At 47.1% G+C, this 24,066-nt stretch overlaps 1 protein-coding gene across 1 annotated transcript in view; it reads left to right on the top strand.

Annotated features, from left to right (window-relative positions):
- Window positions 1-24,066, top strand: part of man2c1 (mannosidase, alpha, class 2C, member 1) — an 89,143-nt gene that overhangs the window by 38,131 nt on the left and 26,946 nt on the right. The window contains exons 12-18 of the mRNA XM_078429879.1: window positions 204-349; window positions 2,882-3,005; window positions 7,801-7,922; window positions 10,638-10,723; window positions 15,533-15,694; window positions 18,761-18,843; window positions 20,060-20,154. Coding sequence (XP_078286005.1) covers window positions 204-349; window positions 2,882-3,005; window positions 7,801-7,922; window positions 10,638-10,723; window positions 15,533-15,694; window positions 18,761-18,843; window positions 20,060-20,154 — 818 coding nt within the window. The remainder of the gene's footprint in view (window positions 1-203; window positions 350-2,881; window positions 3,006-7,800; window positions 7,923-10,637; window positions 10,724-15,532; window positions 15,695-18,760; window positions 18,844-20,059; window positions 20,155-24,066) is intronic.

Genomic DNA, 24,066 nt, shown 5'->3' with positions numbered 1-24,066 from the left:
AGGGACTAAATTTTGTCTTCTCTGTATTAACTTTAATTTATATGCTGTAACTGTAATTCTTTTTTTTGTGCACAATCTGCAGGCATTGCCACTTTCATTTCACTGCACATCGTGTATGTGTATGTGACAAATAAACTTGACTTGACTTGACTTGTATGACTCTGACCGCCACCGTGATAAGTCCTTTCTTTCCCCCGTTGCAGCTGCTGAAGACGGTTAAAAATAACAAGGACAAAGGCCGTGTTAATCACAGTGCGTTCCTCTTTGGGTTTGGCGATGGGGGAGGTGGACCTACACAAGATATGTTGGATCGACTGCAGAGAATGCAGAACACAGATGGACTTCCCAGGTCAGCACCTTGTTTAAAATGCTTGCACATATCTGTCTAACGTCCCGTTGTAGGTTGCCCTGAAGACCAGTGTTGCAGTGGTAATTGTTTAGGTGCCGGAGCTGTCACTGGTGCCGAGCGGCCGCTGTTAAATTCCCCGCTGTTTATTTTGGCTTTTTTACAGAGGTGTCGGAGCGGCGCTCCCATGAGCTCCAGCAGCACTGCACCCCTCTGAAGAGATTGAGTGCCCTGCTTTCTTTTATCATTATCATTAAATGAAATCGATCACAGATTACCAAATCCTTCATGCAACTTTTAAATGTAAAACAACACGGTGGCGCAGCGGTAGAGTTGCTGCCTTACAGCGAATGCAGCGCCGGAGACTCAGGTTCGATCCTGACTACGGGCGCCGTCTGTACGGAGTTTGTACGTTCTCCCCGTGACCTGCGTGGGTTTTCTCCAAGATCTTCGGTTTCCTCCCACACTCCAAAGACGTACAGGTATGTAGGTTAATTGGCTGGGCAAATGTAAAAAAAATTGTCCCTAGTGTGTGTAGGATAGTGTTAGTGTGCGGGGATCGCTGGGCGGCGCGGACCCGGTGGGCCGAAGGGCCTGTTTCCGCGCTGTATCTCTAAATCTAAAAAAAAAATTGAACGCCTAAAAGATATTTTAGCTATATAGATGTTTAGATGTTAAACCAGCATCTGCAGTTCCTTGCGACTCCAACTACATTCTATCTCTGTCCCGCCTCCTCCCCTGACATCAGTCTGAAGAAGGGTCTCGACCTGAAACGTCACCCATTCCTTCTCTCCAGAGATGCTGCCTGACCCGCTGAGTTACTCCAGCATTTTGTGACACCTTCGATTTGTAGGCTTTGCTGTGGTAATGCAAGATGCCATGGGTTATATTTAATCGGTTTAGTTTAGTTTCGTTTAGTTTAGAGATACAGCGCGGCAGGAGCACAGAAGCAAGCCACTCGGCCCATCGTGTCCGTGCCGACCAGCGATCCCTGCACATGTTTAACATCTAAACATATAACATCGAAACACTTAACATCTAAAAGACATTTGGACAGCGATATAGCTAGGAATGGTTCAGAGAGATATGGGTGAGTGGGACTAGTGTAGATGGGGCATCTTGGTCAGCATGGGCAAGTTGGGAGGAATGGCCTGTTTCTGCTCTATGACTCTATGAACTGTGTAACTAACAAGTGCAGTGAGTTGGGAACCCAGGGTTCTGACCACTTACGGAATCTGTGTAGGAAGGAACTGCAGATGCTGGTTTACACTGAAGATAGATACAAAATGCTGGAGTAACTCAGCGGGACAGGCAGCATCTCTGGAGAGAAGGAATGGGTGACGTTTCGGATCGAGACCCTTCTTCAGACTGAGAGTCGGGAGTGGGAGACACAGAGATAAGGAAGGGTAAGGTGTGGAAATGTTATCTGGGTTAGATGTTCCATGTATTGGTAACTAGCACTTCTATCTAGCCTGCTGCACCAGTGCAATGTTTAGTTTAGAATTACACCTTGAAACAAACCCTTCGGCCCATTGAGTCCACACTACCATGCTATTGCGTTCACTGCCTACACATTAGGTGACATTTTACAGCGAGCAATTAAACCTGCACCTCTTTGGGGTTTGGGAGGAACCTGGAGCACCCAGAGGAACCCCACACTGTCACAGGGGACACGCACATTCTCCGTTCTCCCCGTGACCTGCGTGGGTTTTCTCTGGGAGTTCCGATTCCCTCCCACACCCCAAAGACGTACAGGTTTGTCGGTTAATTGGCTTGGTATCATTGTAGATCGGCCCTCGTATGTGTGGGATAGTGCTGATGTGCGGGGATCGCTGGTCGGCACGGACACGGTGGGCCGAGTGGCCTGCTTCTGTGCTGCTGCCCCGCTGAATCTCTAAACTAAACTAAACCGATTAAATATAACCCATGACATCTTACATTATCACAGCAAAGCCTACAAATCGAAGGTGTCACAAAATGCTGGAGTAACTCAGCGGGTCAGGCAGCATCTCTGGGGAGAAGGAATGGGTGACGTTTCGGGTCGAGACCCTTCCTCAGACTGATGTCAGGGGAGGGGGCGGGACAGAGATAGGATGTAGCTGGAGTCGGAAGGAACTGCAGATGCTGGTTTAAACTGAAGATAGACGCAAAAGGTTGGTGTAACTCAGCGGGTCAGACAGCATCTCTGGAGAAAGGGAATAGGTGACGTTTCGGGTTGAGACCCTTCTGTCCGGACGTTTCAGGTCGAGACCCTATTCCTTTTTTCCAGAGATGCTGTCTGATCTGCTGAATTACACCAGCTTTTTGTGTCTCTGTAAGAAGTTAGCCGTTGCATTTGGCACATCCAATGACTCTGAGGATCTAAGCAGCAATGCGTTATGTGGTAGTAGAGACCTACGAGAGTTCAGTTAATGGATAGTCTGTAGCAAAGTCTGGCAATGTTTGGCCACCTTCATCTAATGCATTTGCGGCAGAGTTACGTTGGAAAGGTCAGCCGTGATGGTACCTGGTACTGATGGATGTTTCCCATCTCAGGGTGCAACAGTCCACTCCAGACATGTTCTTCTCCGCGCTGGAGGATGACACGACCATGCTGTGTACCTGGGCTGGCGAGCTCTTCCTGGAACTGCACAACGGCTCCTACACCACCCAGGCCAAGGTGCGTGCTCTTCCCTACTGCGTCCTTTGCAACTCCAGTGTCAATCATTCTCTCGTTCCCGAGCCGGCCCATACCAATGCTAATTTATTGAATTGCAAAATAAGCGTGCCACTGCCTCAAGAGTCAAGAGTGTTTTATTGTCAGATGTCCCAGACAGAACAATGAAATTGTAACTTGCAGCAGCACAACAGAATATGCAAACATAGTACACAGTAAACAATATAATAAACAGAAGAAAAATTCTGTGTGTGTGTGCATGTGTGTGTATATATGTATGTATATCTGTGTGTGTGTGTGTGTGTGTATGTGTGTATATATTATATGTGTGTGTGTGTATTCAGAATTAATAAGCTGTGTGTGTATATATATGTATGTGTGTGTGTACATATATATATGTGTGTATGTGTATATATATGGGTGTGTATATATGTGTGTGTATATATATATGTGTGTATATATATATGTGTGTATGTGTGTATATATATATGTGTGTATGTGTGTATTCAGAATTAATAAGCTGTGTGTGTATATATATCTGTGTGTATGTGTGTATATATATATATATATGTGTGCATGTGTGTATATATATATGTGTTTATGTGTGTATATATATGTGTGTGTCTATATATATATATGTGTATATATATATATATCTGTGTGTATGTATGTATATATGTGTGTGCATGTGTGTATATATATGTGTGTGTGTATTCAGAATTAATAAGCTGTGTGTATATACATAAAAAGAAAATATAACATTTTATAAAAATATTAAAAGTGTGAGTGAATGATCACAGTGAATGGCAGTGCTGGCGCGAAGGGCCGAATGGCCTACTCCTGCACCTATTATCTATTGTCACACACACACACCAAGTCTATGTAGTTCAGAGCTTTGGAGGTTGTAGTGTTTAATAACCTGATGGCTGTAGGGAAGAAGCTGTTCCTGAACCTGGACGTTACAGTTTTCAGGCTCCTAGAGCTTCTTCCCGGTGGGCAGAGTGAAATGAGTGTGTGGCCAGGGTGGTGTGTGTGGCCTGGGTGGTGTGTGTGGCCAGGGTGGTGTGTGTGGCCAGGGTGGTGTGGGTGGCCTGGGTGGTGTGGGTGGCCTGGGTGGTGTGGGTGGCCAGGGTGGTGTGGGTGGCCTGGGTGGTGTGTGTGGCCTGGGTGGTGTGTGTGGCCAGGGTGGTGTGGGTGGCCTGGGTGGTGTGTGTGGCCTGGGTGGTGTGTGTGGCCAGGGTGGTGTGGGTGGCCTGGGTGGTGTGGGTGGCCTGGGTGGTGTGTGTGGCCTGGGTGGTGTGGGTGGCCTGGGTGGTGTGGGTGGCCTGGGTGGTGTGGGTGGCCTGGGTGGTGCGTGTGGCCAGGGTGGTGTGGGTGGCCTGGGTGGTGTGGGTGGCCTGGGTGGTGCGTGTGGCCAGGGTGGTGTGGGTGGCCTGGGTGGTGTGGGTGGCCTGGGTGGTGTGGGTGGCCAGGGTGGTGTGGGTGGCCTGGGTGGTGTGGGTGGCCTGGGTGGTGTGGGTGGCCAGGGTGGTGTGGGTGGCCTGGGTGGTGTGTGTGGCCTGGGTGGTGTGTGTGGCCAGGGTGGTGTGGGTGGCCTGGGTGGTGTGTGTGGCCTGGGTGGTGTGTGTGGCCAGGGTGGTGTGGGTGGCCTGGGTGGTGTGGGTGGCCTGGGTGGTGTGTGTGGCCTGGGTGGTGTGGGTGGCCTGGGTGGTGTGGGTGGCCTGGGTGGTGTGGGTGGCCTGGGTGGTGCGTGTGGCCAGGGTGGTGTGGGTGGCCTGGGTGGTGTGGGTGGCCTGGGTGGTGCGTGTGGCCAGGGTGGTGTGGGTGGCCTGGGTGGTGTGGGTGGCCTGGGTGGTGTGGGTGGCCAGGGTGGTGTGGGTGGCCTGGGTGGTGTGTGTGGCCAGGGTGGTGTGGGTGGCCTGGGTGGTGTGGGTGGCCTGGGTGGTGTGGGTGGCCAGGGTGGTGTGGGTGGCCTGGGTGGTGTGTGTGGCCAGGGTGGTGTGTGTGGCCTGGGTGGTGTGGGTGGCCTGGGTGGTGTGGGTGGCCAGGGTGGTGTGGGTGGCCTGGGTGGTGTGTGTGGCCTGGGTGGTGTGTGTGGCCAGGGTGGTGTGTGTGGCCAGGGTGGTGTGTGTGGCCTGGGTGGTGTGTGTGGCCAGGGTGGTGTGGGTGGCCTGGGTGGTGTGTGTGGCCTGGGTGGTGTGTGTGGCCAGGGTGGTGTGTGTGGCCAGGGTGGTGTGTGTGGCCAGGGTGGTGTGTGTGGCCAGGGTGGTGTGGGTGGCCAGGGTGGTGTGTGTGGCCAGGGTGGTGTGTGTGGCCTGGGTGGTGTGTGTGGCCAGGGTGGTGTGGGTGGCCAGGGTGGTGTGGGTGGCCAGGGTGGTGTGGGTCACCAGTGTTTCTGTGACCGATAACATGACACAACATACCATTAACAAGCTTGTGTACACACACACACACACTAGCCGTGCACCCACCTTTCGTCCTGTTGCCATGATTTTGGTGTGTATTGTGTTAATATTTAACATTTAATCTGTGTATTCTCTTGTAATTGAGTTTCCTCGTGTAAACAGTTAGCCAGAACTATTGATGAATCAGTCAATCACTTAATTGCTCTTTCAGAAAAGGTCCATCTTTTTTCCTGGATGAAATTTACAATAATAATAATAATAATAATAATAATACATTTTATTTATATAGCGCTTTTCATATACTCAAAGACGCTTTACAGAGATTTTGAGAACATAGGGAAATTAATAAATAGATAAATAAGTAAATAAATAAATGAACAGAGAAAGGAGACAGTAGGTGAGGTGACCTTCAGTGGTTGAAGGCAGTACTGAACAGGTGAGACTTCAGCGATGTTTTGAATGTGGTGAGTGTGGGGGAGTCTCTAACGGTTTGGGGTAGTGAGTTCCATAGGGTGGGAGCAGCGATGGAGAAAGCCCTGTCCCCCCAGGATCTGAGTTTAGTCCGGATGTGGGGGGATAGGAGATTGGCAGCGGCAGAGCGGAGGGTGCAGGTGGGAGTGTGCCTGTGGAGGAGGTCGGTCAGGTAGGATGGGGCCAGGTTATGGAGGGCTTTGTAGGTTATGAGGAGGATTTTGTACTGGATTCTCTGGGGGATGGGGAGCCAGTGGAGTTTATAAAGGACGGGGGTGATATGGTCACGGATCGAGGTGTGTGTGAGTAGACGGGCAGCGGAGTTTTGAATGTATTGAAGTTTATTGATGATTTTTGAGGGTGCGCCATAGAGGAGGCTGTTGCAGTAGTCCAGACGGGAGGTGATGAAGGCGTGGATGAGGGTTTCTGCAATGTTCTGAATTAGACAAAATTGTCCATTTGTTAATTTACCCAGCGAACTGGCTTTGTGTCTTTCAATGCCATTTCAAATGTTCCCCAGCTCCTGTCAAAAATCGAGGACAGCTGCTTGTTTCAGAGCATGGAATCAGACACCTAGGGAAAAAAACTGCAGATGCTGGTTTAAATCGAAGGTAGACACAAAATGCTGGAGTAACTCAGCGGGACAGGCAGCATCTCGGGAGAGAAGGAATGGGTGACGTTTCGGGTCGAGACCTGTCTTCAGGAATGGGTGACGTTTCGGGTCGAGCCCCTTAGGGTCTCGACCCGAAACGTCGCCCATTCCTTCTTTCCTGAGACCCTTCTTGAGACCTACACAAATTCCAACAAATATAAACAAGCAGAGGGTAGCAGGTTTAGTCCATGATTGAGATTGTTTTAATGCTTTGTGTCTGAAAAGTCTTTGGGGAAGAGAAACTGCAGATTAAAATGAATGGGGTGGAGATGAGGCAAGAGATTGACATAGTCCTGCAGGGCGACAGCATGGAAACAGGAAGTATAAGAAAATAACTGCAGATGCTGGTACAAATCGAAGGTATTTATTCACAAAATGCTGGAGTAACAACAAGACCTCAGTCCATCAGTGCCAAATGTTGGCTGCACTTGTACAATAATCCTACATTAATCCCAGCTTTTATTCTCCCCCACGTTCTCATTAAATCTCCCGGTTCTACCACAGTGCTACACTCTAGGGGCTATTTCCAGTAGCCAATTAAACTATAAATCAGTCTGAAGAAGGGTCTCGACCCGAAACGTCACCCATTCCTTCTCTCCCGAGATGCTGCCTGACCTGCTGAGTTACTCCAGCATTTTGTGAATAAATCGATTTGTACCAGCATCTGCAGTTATTTTCTTAAACTACAAACCAAGACGTCTTTGGGATGTGGGAGGAAACTGGAGGAAACCCGCACTGTCACGGGGAGAACGTGCAAACTCCACACAGACAGCACCCGAGCTCAGGATCTCACCTGGATCTCTGGCTGTGAAGCAGTGATCCCACCATCTGCACCACAGTGCTTCGACGAAGGGTCTCGACCTGAAACGCCAGCCATTCCTTCTCTCCAGAGATGCTGCCTGTCCCGCTGAGCTACTCCAGCATTTTGTGTCTACCTTCGATTTAAACCAGCATCTGCAGTTCTTTCCAAAGACATGGTTAGAACAGGTTGTGTCCAGAGGTTAGTCATGCAGCATGGAAATCACTCCGAACACTCCAGCCCATCGGGTTTGTGCAGAGCATTAGGCATCCGCTCACATAAATCCATTTGGGATTGTCCTCACGAGGAGAAGGCACTGTGGATGCTGTTGAGGCTGGATGATGCTGCACCTGGTGAGGGCTTGGAGCTTGTGATCTGCCAAGGGCCCGGCACTATTGTCTCCCAGGGCTTGAATCTTTTCCTCCATCCTGCCTCCATTTTCTTTTCTAAACTCTTTTTTATTTGCTTTAGATTAAGAAAGGCAATCGTAAATGTGAATGCATCCTCCGTAGCATTGAAATAGTGAGCAGCCTGGCTGTGGTGCAAAAGGAGGCATTCCAGTATCCACGTTCCCAGCTGCAGCAACTGTGGAGGTAACACTTGTTTCATGAACTTTCATTTGAGTTTTAATATGCATGCCTGGATGCACAGAGCCTCTTGCTCAGAGTAGGGGAATCGAGGACATAGCTTCAAGATGAAGGGGAAAAGACTTAACAGGAATCTGAGGGGTAACTTCTTCACGCAAAGGGTGAATGGAACGAGCTGCCAGAGGAGGTAGTTGGAGCTGGGACTATCCCAACATTTAAGAAACAGTTAGACAGATACATGGATAGGGCAGGTTTGGAGGGATATGGACCAAGCGCAGGTAGGTGGGACTGGTTTAGCTGGGACATGTTGGCTGGTGTGGGCAAGTTGGGCCGAAGGGCCTGTTTCCACACTGCATCACTCTATGACTCTATGAAGGGCCTGTTTCCACACTGTATCACTCTATGACTCTATGACTATGAAGGGCCTGTTTCCACACTGTATCACTCTATGACTCTATGACTATAAAGGGCCTGTTTCCACACTGTATCACTCTATGACTCTATGACTATGAAGGGCCTGTTTCCACACTGCATCACTCTATGACTCTATGACTCTATGAAGGGCCTGTTTCCACACTGTATCACCCTATCACTCTATGACTATGAAGGGCCTGTTTCCACACTGTATCACTCTATGACTCTATGACTATGAAGGGCCTGTTTCCACACTGCATCACTCTATGACTCTATGAAGGGCCTGTTTCCACACTGTATCACCCTATCACTCTATGACTATGAAGGACCTGTTTCCACACTGTATCACCCTATGACTCTATGAAGGGCCTGTTTCCACACTGTATCACTCTATGACTCTATGACTATGAAGGGCCTGTTTCCACACTGCATCACTCTATGACTCTATGACTCTATGAAGGGCCTGTTTCCACACTGCATCACTCTATGACTCTATGACTCTATGAAGGGCCTGTTTCCACACTGTATCACTCTATGACTCTATGACTCTATGAAGGGCCTGTTTCCACACTGTATCACTCTATGACTCTATGAAGGGCCTGTTTCCACACTGTATCACCCTATCACTCTATGACTATGAAGGGCCTGTTTCCACACTGCATCACTCTATGACTCTATGAAGGGCCTGTTTCCACACTGTATCACCCTATCACTCTATGACTATGAAGGGCCTGTTTCCACACTGTATCACTCTATGACTATGAAGGGCCTGTTTCCACACTGCATCACCCTATGACTCTATGACTGTATACAGCTCTTTTAGATGTCTCGATGACATATCAACATCTGAGTCACGATGCTTGGAGTTGAGCTTGCTCAGGCTTTTTGTAACCGTATGTTGTGCTGTGGCATAGATGAAATACTTAGATATGGACCAAGCGCAGGCAGGTGGGACTGGTGTAGCTGGGACATGTTGGTTGGTGTGGGCAAGTTGGGCCGAAGAGTCTGTAGTGGCTTTAAACGTTTCACGTTTTGCCAAATTTACCTTCGTCGCCCACTCTCGCGATTTGGAGGCCATAAAACGGGTGTCAGGGGTTTTCTGGGAGAAGGCCAGTGAATGAGGTTAGGAGGGAGAGATAGATAAGCCATGATTGAATGGCGGAGTAGATTTGATGGGCCAAATGGCCTAATTCTGCTCCTATCACTTATGACCTTCTAAGATATTTGTTTAAATCCCCCATTATGTAATTCTCGGTGCAGCATCTCCTCCCACCCAGCTTTGTATCATGTGAACACCCTGCCCTCGACTCTCCTGAAATTTGTTAAATGGTCATAATCATGATCAGTAATAGTTGGGGGCCCAGAACCTAGTCTCGGGATGCTCCACTAGTCACATCTTTCCAATGTGATTTATTCCAACAGTCTTCTATTTAATCATTTGTCTTTCATCCATGTTCATAGTCTTCTCCCAATACCATGAGCTAGCACCTTATTGAATGCTTTCTAAAAATCCAAATACATTACATCTACAGGGTCCTCTCTCATGACTCCTTGTTATCCTCAAAGACCACCAGCAAATGGGCCAAACATGACTTTCCTTTCACAAATCCATGTTGAACTTCTATAAATGGCGAGTTCTTCCTTGATTATAGACTCTTATCATTTTCCAGCAAATTTTACGATGACAACTTCATAATTTACCACATTTTCCCTTCTTTGTTACATCTGTGTGCTTTTCCAAACCACTGGTACCCTCTAGAACTTAAGATGATTAAAGAAATACATGATAGAAACATAGAAAATAGGTGCAGGAGGAGGCCATTTGACCCTTCGAGCCAGCGCCGCCATTCATTGTGATCATGGCTGATCATCCACAATCAGTAACCCGTGCCTGCCTTCTCCCCATATCCCTTGATTCCACTAGCCCCTAGAGCTCTATCTAACTCTCTTTTAAATTCATCCAATGATTTGGCTTTCACTGCCCTCTGTGGCAGAGAATTCCACAAATTCACAACTCTCTGGGCGAAAAAGTTTCTTCTCACCTCAGTTTGAAATGGCCTCCCCTTTATTCTTAGACTGTGGCCCCTGGCTCTGGACTCCCCCAAAATTGGGAACATTTTTCCGGCATCTAGCTTGTCCAGTGCTTTTATAATTTTATACGTCTCTATAAGATCCCCTCAAATGTAGAAAGGGGTGGAATAGATCTCTTGAGGAGGAGTGGGAAGAGGTTTCCCTACCCATTGAGTATTGTAATTAAACTGGTTGGGTCAATTCGCTGTTATTGAAACCGATTCTGACATTTCACAGGCTATTGCTTCTCAATCAGTTCCACGATGTACTGCCTGGCACCTGTATCCAGTCTGTCGTAGAAGATGCTGTAAAGTACTATGAAGGTAAGGCCACTCATATCTTGTCTAATGCAGATTTGCCCGATCGTAGTTATAGCAATCCTGGCATTTTTGGTTATTTGTTAGGAATATGTCTTATTCCTGATGTGATTGCTTGCATAAGAGATGCTGCCTGTCCCAAGGGGATCTTATCGAAACATATAACATTATTAAGGGGTTGGACACGTTAAAGGCAGGAAACATGTTCCCAATGTTGGGGGAGTCCAGAACAAGGGGCCACAGTTTAAGAATAAGGGGTAGGCCATTTAGAACTGAGATGAGGAAAAACTTTTTCAGTCAGAGAGTTGTGAATCTGTGGAATTCTCTGCCTCAGAAGGCAGTGGAGGCCAATTCTCTGAATACATTCAAGAGAGAGCTAGATAGAGCTCTTAAGGATAGCGGAGTCAGGGGGTATGGGGAGAAGGCAGGAACGGGGTACTAATTGAGAATGATCAGCCATGATCACATTGAATGGCGGTGCTGGCTCGAAGGGCCGAATGGCCTACCCCTGCACCTATTGTCTATTGTCTATTGTCTATTGTCTATTGTCTATTGAGATACTCCAGCACTTTGTGTGTATCTTTGGTATGAACATTAAATTTTCCAATTTTAAGTACTATCCCTCTATGCCTAGGTAGACACAAAATGCTGGAGTAACTCAGCGGGACAGGCAGCATCTGGGGAGAGAAGGAATGGGTGACGTTTCGGGTCGAGACCCTTCTTCAGACTGATGTCAGGGGAGAGGGGGGGGGGGATCATTAGTCAGAAGAAGGGTCTCTACCCGAAACGTCACCCATTCTTCCTCTCCAGAGATGCTGCCTGTCCCGCTGAGTTACTCCAGCATTTTGTGTCTCTATCTTCGATTTAAACAAGCATCAGCAGTTCCTTGCTACATATTTTGTCTTGCCCTCACCACTTTTCCTCCGACTGCAATCGTTGTTAAGAAGGGTCTCTTATAGATACGTATAAAATCATAAAAGGACTAGACAAGCTCGATGCAGGAAAAATGTTCCCAATGTTGGATGAGTCCAGAACCAGGGGACACAGTCTGAGAATAAAGGGGAGGCCATTTCAAACTGAGGTGAGAAAAAACCTTTTCACCCAGAGAGTTGTGAATTTGCGGAATTCTCTGCCACAGAAGGAAATGGAGGCCAATTCACTGAATGAATTTAAAAGAGAGTTAGATAAAAGCTCTAGGGGCTAGTGGTATCAAGGGATATGGGGAGAAAGCAGGCACGGGTTACTGATTGTGGATGATCAGCCACGATCACAATGAATGGCGGTGCTGGCTCGAAGGGCCAAATGGCCTCGTCCTGCACCTATTTTCTATGTTTCTATATTTCTAAAACGTTGCCTGGCCATTCCAGTTGCCGCCTGACCCGCTGACATCCTCTAGCATTGTGTGTTTTGGTAATGATTCTAGCATCTTCAGTTCCTTGTGTGTCTCTGGTTTAATATTGCACTTTATGTGGGTGAAGGTTTCGTATGGAGTGAGATACTGAGATAGTGAGGTTGTTAAGCACAAGCCTGCGGCCTAGCTGAATACTTTAGCCTTACAGTGGGGGAATTGCAGATTATCCATGACCGGAGGTATTTATGCACAAAATGCTGGAGTAACTCAGCAGGTCAGGCAGCATCTCGGGAGAGAAGGAATGGGTGACATTTCGGGTCGAGACCCTTCTCCGTGACCGGATGCTAATCATGTCTGCATTATTCAACAGACATTCTGTCTCTAACTCTGAAGGTGCTGAGTTCAAATCTCATTTGAGCCACAAAATCAAACACTGACTGTGGAGCTGTCTTCTCAAATAGTTGCTCAGGTTCACTTTTGATGTCTTTAGAGACTTCTGAGTCTTGACTCTTGCGTTTGTCTGCTCTCTGAGCTTGGCATCAAAAGTCCTACAGAGCTATTTTGAAGGACAACATGGGAATTACCTCTAGAATCCTGATGAATATTCATTCCCCCAACCAATATCCAAGCAGGTTATCCGATCTAATAAAATATCTGTTTAGTTTATTGCCAAATGTACCGAGGTGCAGTGAAAAGCTTTTTGTTGGGTGCTAAACAGTCAGCAGAAAGACAATACACGATTACAATCTGTCTGAAGAAGGGTCTGGACCCGAAACGTCACCCATTTCTCCTCCAGAGATGCTGCCTGTCCCGCTGAGTTACTCCAGCTTTTTGTGTCTATCTTCAGTTTTAACCAGCGTCTGCAGTTCCTTCCTACACTATGATTGCAACCAATCCACTTACTGTGAAAAAGAACTGCCGTTGCTGGTTTGTACCAGAGATAGACACAAAATGCTGGAGTAACTCCGTGGGTCAGGCAGCATCTGCGGAGAAAATTGAGAGGTGACATTTCGGTTCGGGACCCCTTCTTCAGACTGAGAGCGGGGAAAGAAACTGGAAGCGAAAAGAGGCAGGACACAACATGGTTGGCAGCAGATGACTTCCGTCAGGGAGGTTGCCTGATGGATTGTTGGATCTGAAGAGGTGCAGGAATCACAGAGGGGGAGCAGTGAGGGAGGGTCTCACAGAACTCCCATCAGAGAGAGCAGGACATTTCTTCAAAGTAGACATACCCTGAAGAAACTTTGCAGTGGAGCAGTCAAAATGTAATAAAAAAGGAACCGCAGATGCTGGTTTATATCAAAGATGGACACAAAATGGTGGAATAACTCAGCAGGTCAGGCAGCTTCTCTGGAGAAGATAGACACAAAGTGCTGGAATAACTCAGCGGGTCAGGCATCATCTCTAGAGAAAAGGGATGGGTGACATTTCAGTTTGGGATCCTACTCCGGACTGAGAGATGCTGCCTGACCCGCTGAGTTACTCCAGCACTTTGTGTCTATCTTTGGTATAAACCAGCATCCGCAGTTCTTTATTTCTACAGCATCTCTGGGGAAAATGGGTAGGTAACGTTTCGGGTCAGGAGCCTTCTTCATTGCCTTGTTGCTACTTTTGGGAGCACCGTGGACAAGGTTGGCAGTCCAGTATTCAGCAATACCACACTGGTTACAGCTCAAAACTACTTCATTGGCGGCCAAGTGTTTTACAACCAGGTGTCTTGATCGTACATAAGAGAGTCAAGCCTGTTTCATTGTGATATGTACCGAAATGCAACAATATGATTTTAAAATGCATTTTAAGTCAGAGAGTTGTGAATCTGTGGAATTCTCTGCCTCAGAAGGCAGTGGAGGCCAATTCTCTGAATGCATTCAAGAGAGAGCTGGATAGAGCTCTTAACGATAGCGGAGTCAGGGGGTATGGGGAGAAGGCAGGAACGGGGTACTGATTGAGAATGATCAGCCATGATCACATTGAATGGCGGTGCTGGCTCGAAGGGCCGAATGGCCTCCTCCTGCACCTATTGTCTATTGTCATAAGTCAACCTGCACAAAAATGGAGAGGAGTAATGTGCAGGAAAAAACTGCAGGTGCTGGATAAGGGGAAAAACTGCAGATGCTAGTTAAAGGGGAAAACTGCAGATGCTAGTTAAAGGAAAAAAACTGCAGAAGTTGGTTAAAGGGGAAAAACTGCAGATGCAGTTTTGTCGACAAAATGGAGAGGGTACAGAGGAGATTTACTAGAATGTTGCCTGGGTTTCAGCACTTAGGCTACAGAGAGAGGTTGAACAGGTTGGGTCTTTATTCTTTGGAGCGTAGAAGGTTGAGGGGGGACTTGATAGAGGTTTTTTAAATTTTGAGAGGGACGGACAGAGTTGACGTGGGTAGGCTTTTCCCTTTGAGAGTGGGGAAGATTCCAACAAGGGGACATAGCTTCAGAATTGAGGGACAAAGGTTTAGGGGTAACATGAGGGGGAACTTCTTTACTCAGAGGGTTGTGGCTGTATGGAATGGGCTTCCGGTGGAAGTGGTGGAGGCTGGCTCGATTTTATTATTTAAGAGTAAATTGGATAGGTATATGGATAAGAGGGGATTAGAGGGTTATGGTCTGAGTGCAGGTAGATGAGACTAGGTCAGGGAGAATGGTCGGCGTGGACTGGTAGGGCCGGACAGGCCTGTTTCCATGCTGTAGTTGTTATATGTTATATATGTTATATGTTATATGCTGGTCATTCTGAAGAAGGGTCTCAACCTGAAACATCACCAATTCCTTCTCTCCCGAGATGCTGAGTTACTCCAGCATTTTGTGTCACTGCATATGTGAAATAATATGGAAGGGAACTAACTTTCATTTATATAGATTTAGGAGGACATTTTCACGGATACTTTATTGAATAAAACTTGACGTTGAACTGAGAGAAGGGTTTGATAATTAAAATTGTTTCTCTTGCACATTTGACCTCGTGCTGTGGTTGATGATTTATTGTTAATCTCTCACTTCAATCCCCAAAGTTCCCTTCTTGGGGATTTGGTTGGCATGAATTTAGGGGCGGCACATTGGGGCAGCTGGTAGAGCCGCCACCTCGCGGCGCCAGGGACTCGGCTTGGATCCTGACCTCGGTTGCTGTCCGAGTGGAGTTTGCACGTTCTCCCCGTGACCCCTTGGCTTTCCCCTGGCTGCTCCGGTCTCCTCCCACATCCCAAAGACGTGCCGGTTTGCAGGTTAATTGGCCCTCTGTAAATATGTGTAAATATGTGGATGAGAAAGTGGGATAACATAGAACTAGTGTGACCGTGTGGTTTGCATGGACCTGATCTAATCTGAGGGCACTGGTTTAGTGAGGCCATGAACCAGCAGAGCAGAGGGGACTCTTGTGCCCGGCACCTGACCTGCATTCACTGAATGAGAATTCTCCTTCTCTTGATCTGACCTTTTATTATCTTCTTGCCTTTGTTCCTTGTTTGTAGAAATTCAGAGCAATGGAGACAAGCTTCTTAAAGAGGCCATTCAGTGTCTCTTGGGTGGATGTGTGCAAGAGACAGGGAGGAACATCAACGTGCTCAACACCCTGCCGTGGGAGCGGACAGAGGTCATCTCCATGCCTCGTCTGGAGGGCGAGGAGGTTCTAGGTATGTGCCAGTGGATGCCTTAAAGATACCGGAGATACAACCTCTGCCTCATCTAAACACTTAGAGTAAAGAAACAAACAGCTACAGATAACAGACAATAGGTGGCCATTCGGCCCTTCGAGCCAGCACCGCCATTCAATGTGATCATGGCTGATCATTCTCAATCAGTACCCCATTCCTGCCTTCTCCCCATACCCCCTGACTCCGCTATCCTTAAGAGCTCTATCTAGCTCTCCCTTGAATGCATTCAGCGAATTGGCCTCCACTGCCTTCTGAGGCAGTGAATTCCACAGATTCACAACTCTCTGACTGAAAAAGTTTTTCCTCATCTCAGTTCTAAATGGCCTACCCCTTATTCTTAAACTGTGGCCCCTTGTTCTGGACTCCCCCAACATTGGGAACATATTTCCTGCCTCTAACAAGTCCAACCCCTTAATAATCTTATACGTTTCGATAAGATCCCCTCTCATCCTTCTAAATTCCAGTGTATACAAGCCTAGTCGCTCCAGTCTTTCAACATATAACCTAGTAAACCTACGCTGCACGCCCCCAATAGCAAGATACTGGCTAATACACAAAAGGACACAAAATGCTGGAGGAACTACTTCAAAGGGGGAATTCCCTGAAGAGATTTTGCAGTGGACCAGTCAAAATGTAATAAAAAGGAACTGCGGATGCTGTTTTATACCTAAGATGGACACAAAGTGCTGAAGTAACTCATCGGGTCAGGGAGCTTGTTTGGAGAAGATAGATAGGTGACGTTTTGGGTCGAGATTGTTCTCCCATGCATCTCCAGAGATGCTGCCTGACCCACTGAGGTACTACAGCACTCTGTGTCCTTTAAAGGCCAGATCAAGATTTGGGTGATCCTATTTCATATTTGTTTAATATTTTATAAAATCACTGGTGGAGACCAAGCCTTTGCAGCAGTGGCTATATTTGACTGGAACCCCATGTCCCAAGGGGTTCTGACATGACCAGTGTTACCGTACAACATATCCATGCTGTAACTTTCAATAACTCAATCAATCAATTGGAAATAGTTCAGAATAGGAAATAGTTCAAATACGCGGCACGGTGGCGCAGCGGTAGAGTTGCTGCCTTACAGCGAATGCAGCGCCGGAGACACAGGTTCGATCCCGACCACGGGCGCCGTCTGTACGGAGTTTGTACGTTCTCCCCGTGACCTGCGTGGGTTTTCTCCGAGATCTTCGGTTTCCTCCCACACTCCAAAGACGTACAGGTTTGTAGATTAATTGGCTGGGCAAATGTAAAAATTGTCCCTAGGGTGTGTAGGATAGTGTTAATGTGCGGGGATCGCTGGGCGGCGCGGACCCGGTGGGCTGAAGGGCCTGTTTCCGCGCTGTATCTCTAAATCTAGAATATAGTAAAACTCTGATAATCCACAGATAGACCAAAAAGCTGGAGTAACTCAGCGGGACTGGCAGCATCTCTGGAGAAATGGAATGGGTAACGTTTCGGCTCAAGACCCTTCTTCAGTCTGAAGAAGGGTTCCGACCCGAAACGTCACCCATTCCTTCTATCCGGAGATGTTGCCTGTCCCGCTTTTTGTGTCTATCTTCGGTTTAAACCAGCATCTGCAGTTCCTTCCTACACATGATAATCCACAATCTGATTGTTCAGAATTAATGATGGGTGAATATCTGGCACATTGTGCGGTGATGATTCCTTCAGTCACTGGAGGCCCGATCCCTGCGGTTAATGATGTCTCTCTCTCTGACTGGCAAACTGCTGTACTTCCCATGCTGACTGGAGTGCTTTCCCATGGGAGAGTCGGAGCACTTCATTTTCTGGAGGCAACTTCATTTTCCCAGGATTTCGTTTCCACTTTCACCCCCATTGGCGTTGTGCCTGCACATCACTGCTACGGCAACAGATTCCAGCTCTCAAACCTACCCACACATCCACTGGTTTCCTCTGACCTCTCCCTGCCGAATTGATCGCTCCTCCGGGCTTAATTCTGGAATATATCCAAATACTAATATCCCCTTGTGTTCAGTGTCCATAAGCATTTGTCGTATCCACAGCGCCTAATTTTCTCCTTCCAGCCTCTGTACAAGACGGTATTTGCTTCTTTAGTTTAGTTTAAAGATACTGTGCGGAAACCGGCCCTTCGGCCCATCGAGTCCGTGCCGACCAACAATTACTCGTACACTAGTTCTATCCTACCCACCAGGGACAATTTACAGAAGCCAATTAACAATACAATATATCTTTATTGTCATTGTACAGAGGTACAACGAGATTGGGAATGCGCCTCCCATACGATGCAATAAATGAATTAGCTGGTCAGTATTAATTTAAACAACCCAATGAAACAAATTAGAACAGTTTTAAAACAGAATAAAGTGCAAGTAGGTCTGTGCCGGTTCACTGTGCGATGTGACCATCCAGCTCAGCAGGACCGGTTCATAGCAGCTATGGCCCTGGGGATGAAGCTGTTCCTGAGTCTGGAGGTGCGGGCGTAGAAGGCCTTGTATCGTCTGCCCGATGGTAGAAGTTCAAACAGACTGTTGCAGGGGTGTGAGGAGTCTTTGTGGATGCTGGTGGCTTTTCTGAGGCATCGTGTGTTGTAGATGCCCTCCAAGGCTGGTAGCTGTGTTCCGATGGTCCTCTGAGCTCTATGGACTACCCGCTGAAGAGCTTTCCTCTCTGCCTCCGTGCAGCTGAGGTCCACACAGGGATGCCATGTGTCTGGAGCGTGGGAGGAAACTGTACGTCTGGAGGGTGGGAGGAAACCCACGCGGTCACAGGTAGAACGTACAAACTCCGTACAGACAGCACCCGTAGTCAGGATCAAACCTGGGTCTCTGGCGCTGTGAGGCAGCGACTTCCGTACCTCCCAGAAAGTGATTCCTCAGAGTAGGTTCAGCTGAAATTATCCGCGTGCACCTGTTCCAAGTTGATTGATCTGTTTGCGCAACGCAGAGTTATGGTTTTTCACATCTGCTGATCAGTTTATTGTAATGGATACCATACTCGAGCACATTAAAGCATAAGGGAGCAGTCTTGTGATACTGCAGTTACATTCTATGTCATTTGCAGCCCTGATAAAGGTACCCAGTGTAGGATTTGCCACTGTGACCACCCCCATGGTCCCACCGCATCCTGTCATTGTCACCGCACAGGTAATTATGACATAATTTGTTAAGATACTTCCTTCTAACGATAAATATCTGCGTCCTCTCTCTTACCTGTTTCACCCCGTGCACTCTCCCATGTGGTTACTGCTTCATCTTTTGTTGATTCCACCTTTCACCTTAGAACGTAGACCATCCACAGAAGATAGACACAAAAAGCTGGAGTAACTCAGCGTGACAGGCAGCATCTCTGGAGAGAAGGAATGGGTCTCGACCCGAAACGCCACCCACGGGAATAACTCAACGGGCCGGGCAGCATCTCTGGAGGGAATGGACAGTCAATGTTTCAGGTCCACACTGGAGTTTGAAGAAGAGTCCTGACCTGAAACATCACCCATCCATTCCATCCATAGATGCTGCCTGACCCACTGAGTAAGTTGAGTGCTCTGTGTTTCACTCTGTTTATGGCTAACTAAGGAAAGATTGTGTTTGGTTGAAATAAAACCTGCAGGAAGGCATACAGCACAGAAACAGGCCCTTTGGCTCATCCCGTCCATCCGACCAAGATGCCCCATCTAAACTAGTCCCATTCGTCCCATATCCCTCTTAACTTTCCTATCCATGTACCTGTGTAAAAGTGCCTTTTATCTCAAGAGAACCAATTACTGGATAAAGTTATAGAACTAAAGACTGGGGATTCACCTGTAGCTGATGGGGGCTGCATCTACATGACTCTGGATGCTAACCACATCATTAACTCCAGTCAAGCACATTGGGATTACTAGAGTTCTGGACTGCAGGGGAATCAAGGGTTGAGGTCAGCCAGGAAGTGGAGCTGAGGCCAACAACCATGGACTTGTTGACCCAGAACTCCTCTTGATCCCGTTCCTCATATCCTCTCGAAGCTCTTGCATCTCATGTCTTTAAACGGGCGTCTCACGTTCCACACGTGTTTGATTTATGTGTTTTTGAAATAACGCGCTTGTTTAATTAACACCGGCACCTAATTTACCACTGCATTTTTGAAGTCACGCACTCAAAGCTATGCCTGTTTAATTGTAATGTTTAATGTACATGTTTAATTTACGGGGTTTTGAATTAGACGTTGCTTTGCAGAAACGTGACCTGTGTGTAAAACGCGAGGTGCCTCGATGTGCTTTCTCCTCATCCCGTGATCCGGCCTGGTTCCCTCATCCCCTCTCCCTTGCTCCCTGCCCTGTGGATATGTTGTGTTTACATCTGTGCATGTTTGTTCCTGTTGCAGGAAGGTGGCTCTGTCACCATGGAGAACGGGATTCTCAGAGTTGAATTTGATTCATTAGGTCGCATGATATCACTTTTGCATTTACTTTACAAAAGGTAAATTATTTATTATAAAATATTAACTGTGCAAAGAGAAGCCAAATTAAATAATTTAATAATCCTCCGGTACCTTGGTTGAAACACGTTTTCATATTGGCCCGGAATCATTAATGCCACAGAAACTCTATGGACTTGTAGCGTGAATGTTAGCTTGTTAACCCCGCATCAGAATGGCTCCAGAAACGAGAACAAAAGATTTATAAGCCCGAGGAATCACCGATTGCCCTGCTTGCTGGAGACTGTTTCACTATTGAATAAATTCCAAGGGTTTCCACACCAATAACCATGATGTCACGGTGGCGCGGCGGTAGAGTTGCTGCCTCACAATAGACAATAGGTGCAGGAGGAGGCCATTCAGCCCTTCGAGCCAGCACCGCCATTCAATGCGATCATGGCTGATCACTCTCAATTAGTACCCCGTTCCTGCCTTCTCCCCATACCCCCTCACTCCGCTATCCTTAAGAGCTCTATCCAGCTCTCTCTTGAAAGCATCCAACGAACTGGCCTCCACTGCCTTCTGAGGCAGAGAATTCCACACCTTCACCACTCTCTGACTGAAAAAGTTCTTCCTCATCTCCGTTCTAAATGGCCTACCACTTATTCTTAAACTGTGGCCCCTTGTTCTGGACTCCCCCAACATTGGGAACATGTTTCCTGCCTCTAATGTGTCCAATCCCCTAATTATCTTATATGTTTCAATAAGATCCCCCCTCATCCTTCTAAATTCCAGTGTATACAAGCCCAATCGCTCCAGCCTTTCAACATACGACAGTCCCGCCATTCCGGGAATTAACCTAGTGAACCTACGCTGCACGCCCTCCATAGCAAGAATACCCTTCCTCAAATTTGGAGACCAAAACTGCACACAGTACTCCAGGTGCGGTCTCACCAGGGCCCGGTACAACTGCAGAAGGACCTCTTTGCTCCTATACTCAACTCCTCTTGTTACGAAGGCCAACATTCCATTGGCTTTCTTCACTGCCTGCTGTACCTGCATGCTTCCTTTCATTGACTGACTCACAGCGCCAGAGACCCGGGTTCCATCCTGACTGCGGGTTCTGTCTGTACACAGTTTGTGCGTTTTCCCCGTGACCATGTGGGTTTTCTCTGGGTGCTCCGGTTTCCTCCCACATTCCAAAGATGTGCAAGTCTGTAGGTTAATTGACTTCTGTAAATAGTCCCCAGTGCACAGGATAGTGTGAGTGTACGGGTGATCGCTGGTCGGCATAGACTCAGTGGGCCGAAGGGCCTGTTTCCACGCTGTATCTCTAAACTAAACTTATACGGAAAAACAGTGAAATGAAAGACTGCAGCAAACAAGACACAGTGCACAAATACACAATTAGAAATCTAGTCTGTAATAGTCCATGGTATTGTTTAACAAGCATTGCATGTAGACTGAAATCACGAATGAACCAAAATGGTGCCCAACTTAGCACACATGTTCTAATGTAAGAACATAACTGCAGATGCTGGTACAAATCGAAGGTATTTATTCACAAAATGCTGGAGTAACTCAGCAGGTCAGGCAGCATCTCAGGAGAGAAGGAATGGGTGACGTTTCGGGTCGAGACCCTTCTTCAGACTGAAGAAGGGTCTCGACCCAAAACGTCACCCATTCCTTCTCTCCTGAGATGCTGCCTGACCCGCTGAGTTACTCCAGCATTTTGTGAATAAACACATGTACTAATGTAACATGTTAATAAACTGCAGGCTCTTTATGCTGTTCTTTGTTAATTAGTATACAGTTTAACCTGAATCTCAAAATGGAGATGAGGAGGAGTTTCTTTAGTCAGAGGGTGGTGAACCTGTGGAAGTCATTACCATGGATGACTGTGAAGGCCAAGTCATTGGGTATTTTTAAGGCAGAGATTGACAAATTCTTGATTAGTGAGGGTGTCAAGGGTTGTGGGGAGAAGGCAGGAGAAATGGGGTTGAGAGGGAAAAATAGATCAGCCATGATTGAATGGCAGAATAGACTCGATGGGCCGAATGGCCTAAATCTGCTCCTACAATTTGGGAACTTGGACAGTATAGTTCCTAAATTATATTTATAACGTACATTTGAGGATGTCCAAGCATAGAAACAGGGCACATTAACTTAGAGATCCAGTTCAAAACATGTCAGTGGAATAAGAATATGTAAAATGTTATTCAAATAGTTCTGGAGGAGTCTCCCAGAGAGGGGGCATTAAGTTGAGCACGGACTCTGGGAATACATCATCATTGTGACAAGCCACTGTGAAGACCACATTCATATCTACAATTGAAATATTTTAGTTTAGTTCAGAGATACAGCGTGGAAACAAGCCCTTCGGCCCATCAAGTCCGCACCGACCAGCGATCCCCACACGCTAACACTACCCTGCACACACTAGGACCAATTGATCAGCCATGATCACATTGAAGGTATTTATTCACAAAATGCTGGAGTAACTCAGCAGGTCAGGCAGCATCTCAGGAGAGAAGGAATGGGCGACGTTTCGGGTCGAGACCCTTCTTCAGACTGACCTTCTCTCCTGAGATGCTGCCTGACCTGCTGAGTAACCCCAGCATTTTGTGAATAAATACCTTCGATTTGTACCAGCATCTGCAGTTATTTTCTTACACAGCCATGATCACATTGAATGGCGGTGCTGGCTCGGAGGGCTGAATGGCCTCCTCCTGCACCTATGTCTATTGTCTATTGTCTATAGTCTATTGTCTAATTTACATTTATACCAAGGCAATTAACCTACAAACCTGTACATCTTTGGCGTGTGAGAGGAAACCGAATATCTAGGAGAAAACCAGCGCAGGTCACGGGGAGAACGTACAAACTCCGTACAGACGGCACCCGTAGTCAGGATTGAACCTGGGTCTCTGGCGCTGTGAGGCAGTGGCTCGACCGCTGCGCCACCGTGCCGCTCATTTAAAAATGGCAACTGCAAAAAATTCCTACCATGCACAAAATTTCTCAGATTTACCAGTGAAGCTACACGCTAAATCCTTCAGGATATCAAAAGTTCTGGCAGGTAGTAATTAATTATTTGTCAACTAGTCAAATAAGCAACGATCTTCTATAGAACTATGATCTTCTATAGAACACAGTTATTCATTTGTAAAGCAGAGTTGATAAAGAATGGGTTGTTATTATGTAAGAATACTGAATAAATCATCAGTCAGATGATCTCAAATAGATATTCAGCACTCGGGAAAACCACCTGTGATCACCTTGAAAAAAATAGAATAGTATCATACTGTTCAGTATCCAACCCAGTGCTTTGAATAGCTCAGACTAAAATAGATTACTGTAAGAAATAGATGCAGTAGCAGGCTGTTTGACTATTTAGTTTAGTTTAGAGAGACATGGCGGGCCAAAGGACTTGTTTTCGCAGAGTCTGCACCGACCAGCGATCCCCACACACCAACACTATCCCACGTGCACGAGGGACCATTTACATTTACACCAAAGCCAATTAACCTACAAACCTGTACGTCTTTAGAGTGTGGGAGGAAACCGGATCACCCGGGGAAAACCCACGCAGTCACGGGGAGAACGTACAAACTCTGTACGGCCTCACCCGTAGTCAGGATCGAACCTGGGTCTCTGGCGCTGTGAGGCAGCAACTCTACCGCTGCGCCACCGAGTCGCCCATTTTGGACCATTTAGTAAAATCTTGGCTGAACTTTTAACTCTGCCTGTTTCTTGCATTAAACCCATATCCTTCGATTCTCCTACTATCTAAAAACCCTGCACCTCTACCTCCACTGTACTGTGTAACTGCCCCTGCCAAAGACACCTTGGGTAGAGAATTCCAAAGATTCATCCTTCTGAACGGCCTTTCCATAAGCTGAGGTACTGTTGGATTCACCTCTAACCTGTTGTGGACATTGGACTTTGTATAAGGAAATGTTACGCTACAATGT

The sequence above is a fragment of the Rhinoraja longicauda genome, chromosome 38 (assembly GCF_053455715.1).
Source record: "Rhinoraja longicauda isolate Sanriku21f chromosome 38, sRhiLon1.1, whole genome shotgun sequence".
Classification (NCBI taxonomy): domain Eukaryota; kingdom Metazoa; phylum Chordata; class Chondrichthyes; order Rajiformes; family Arhynchobatidae; genus Rhinoraja; species Rhinoraja longicauda.
The sequence above is the reverse complement of the archived record's forward strand: the minus strand, read 5'-3'. Positions and strand labels throughout refer to the sequence as shown.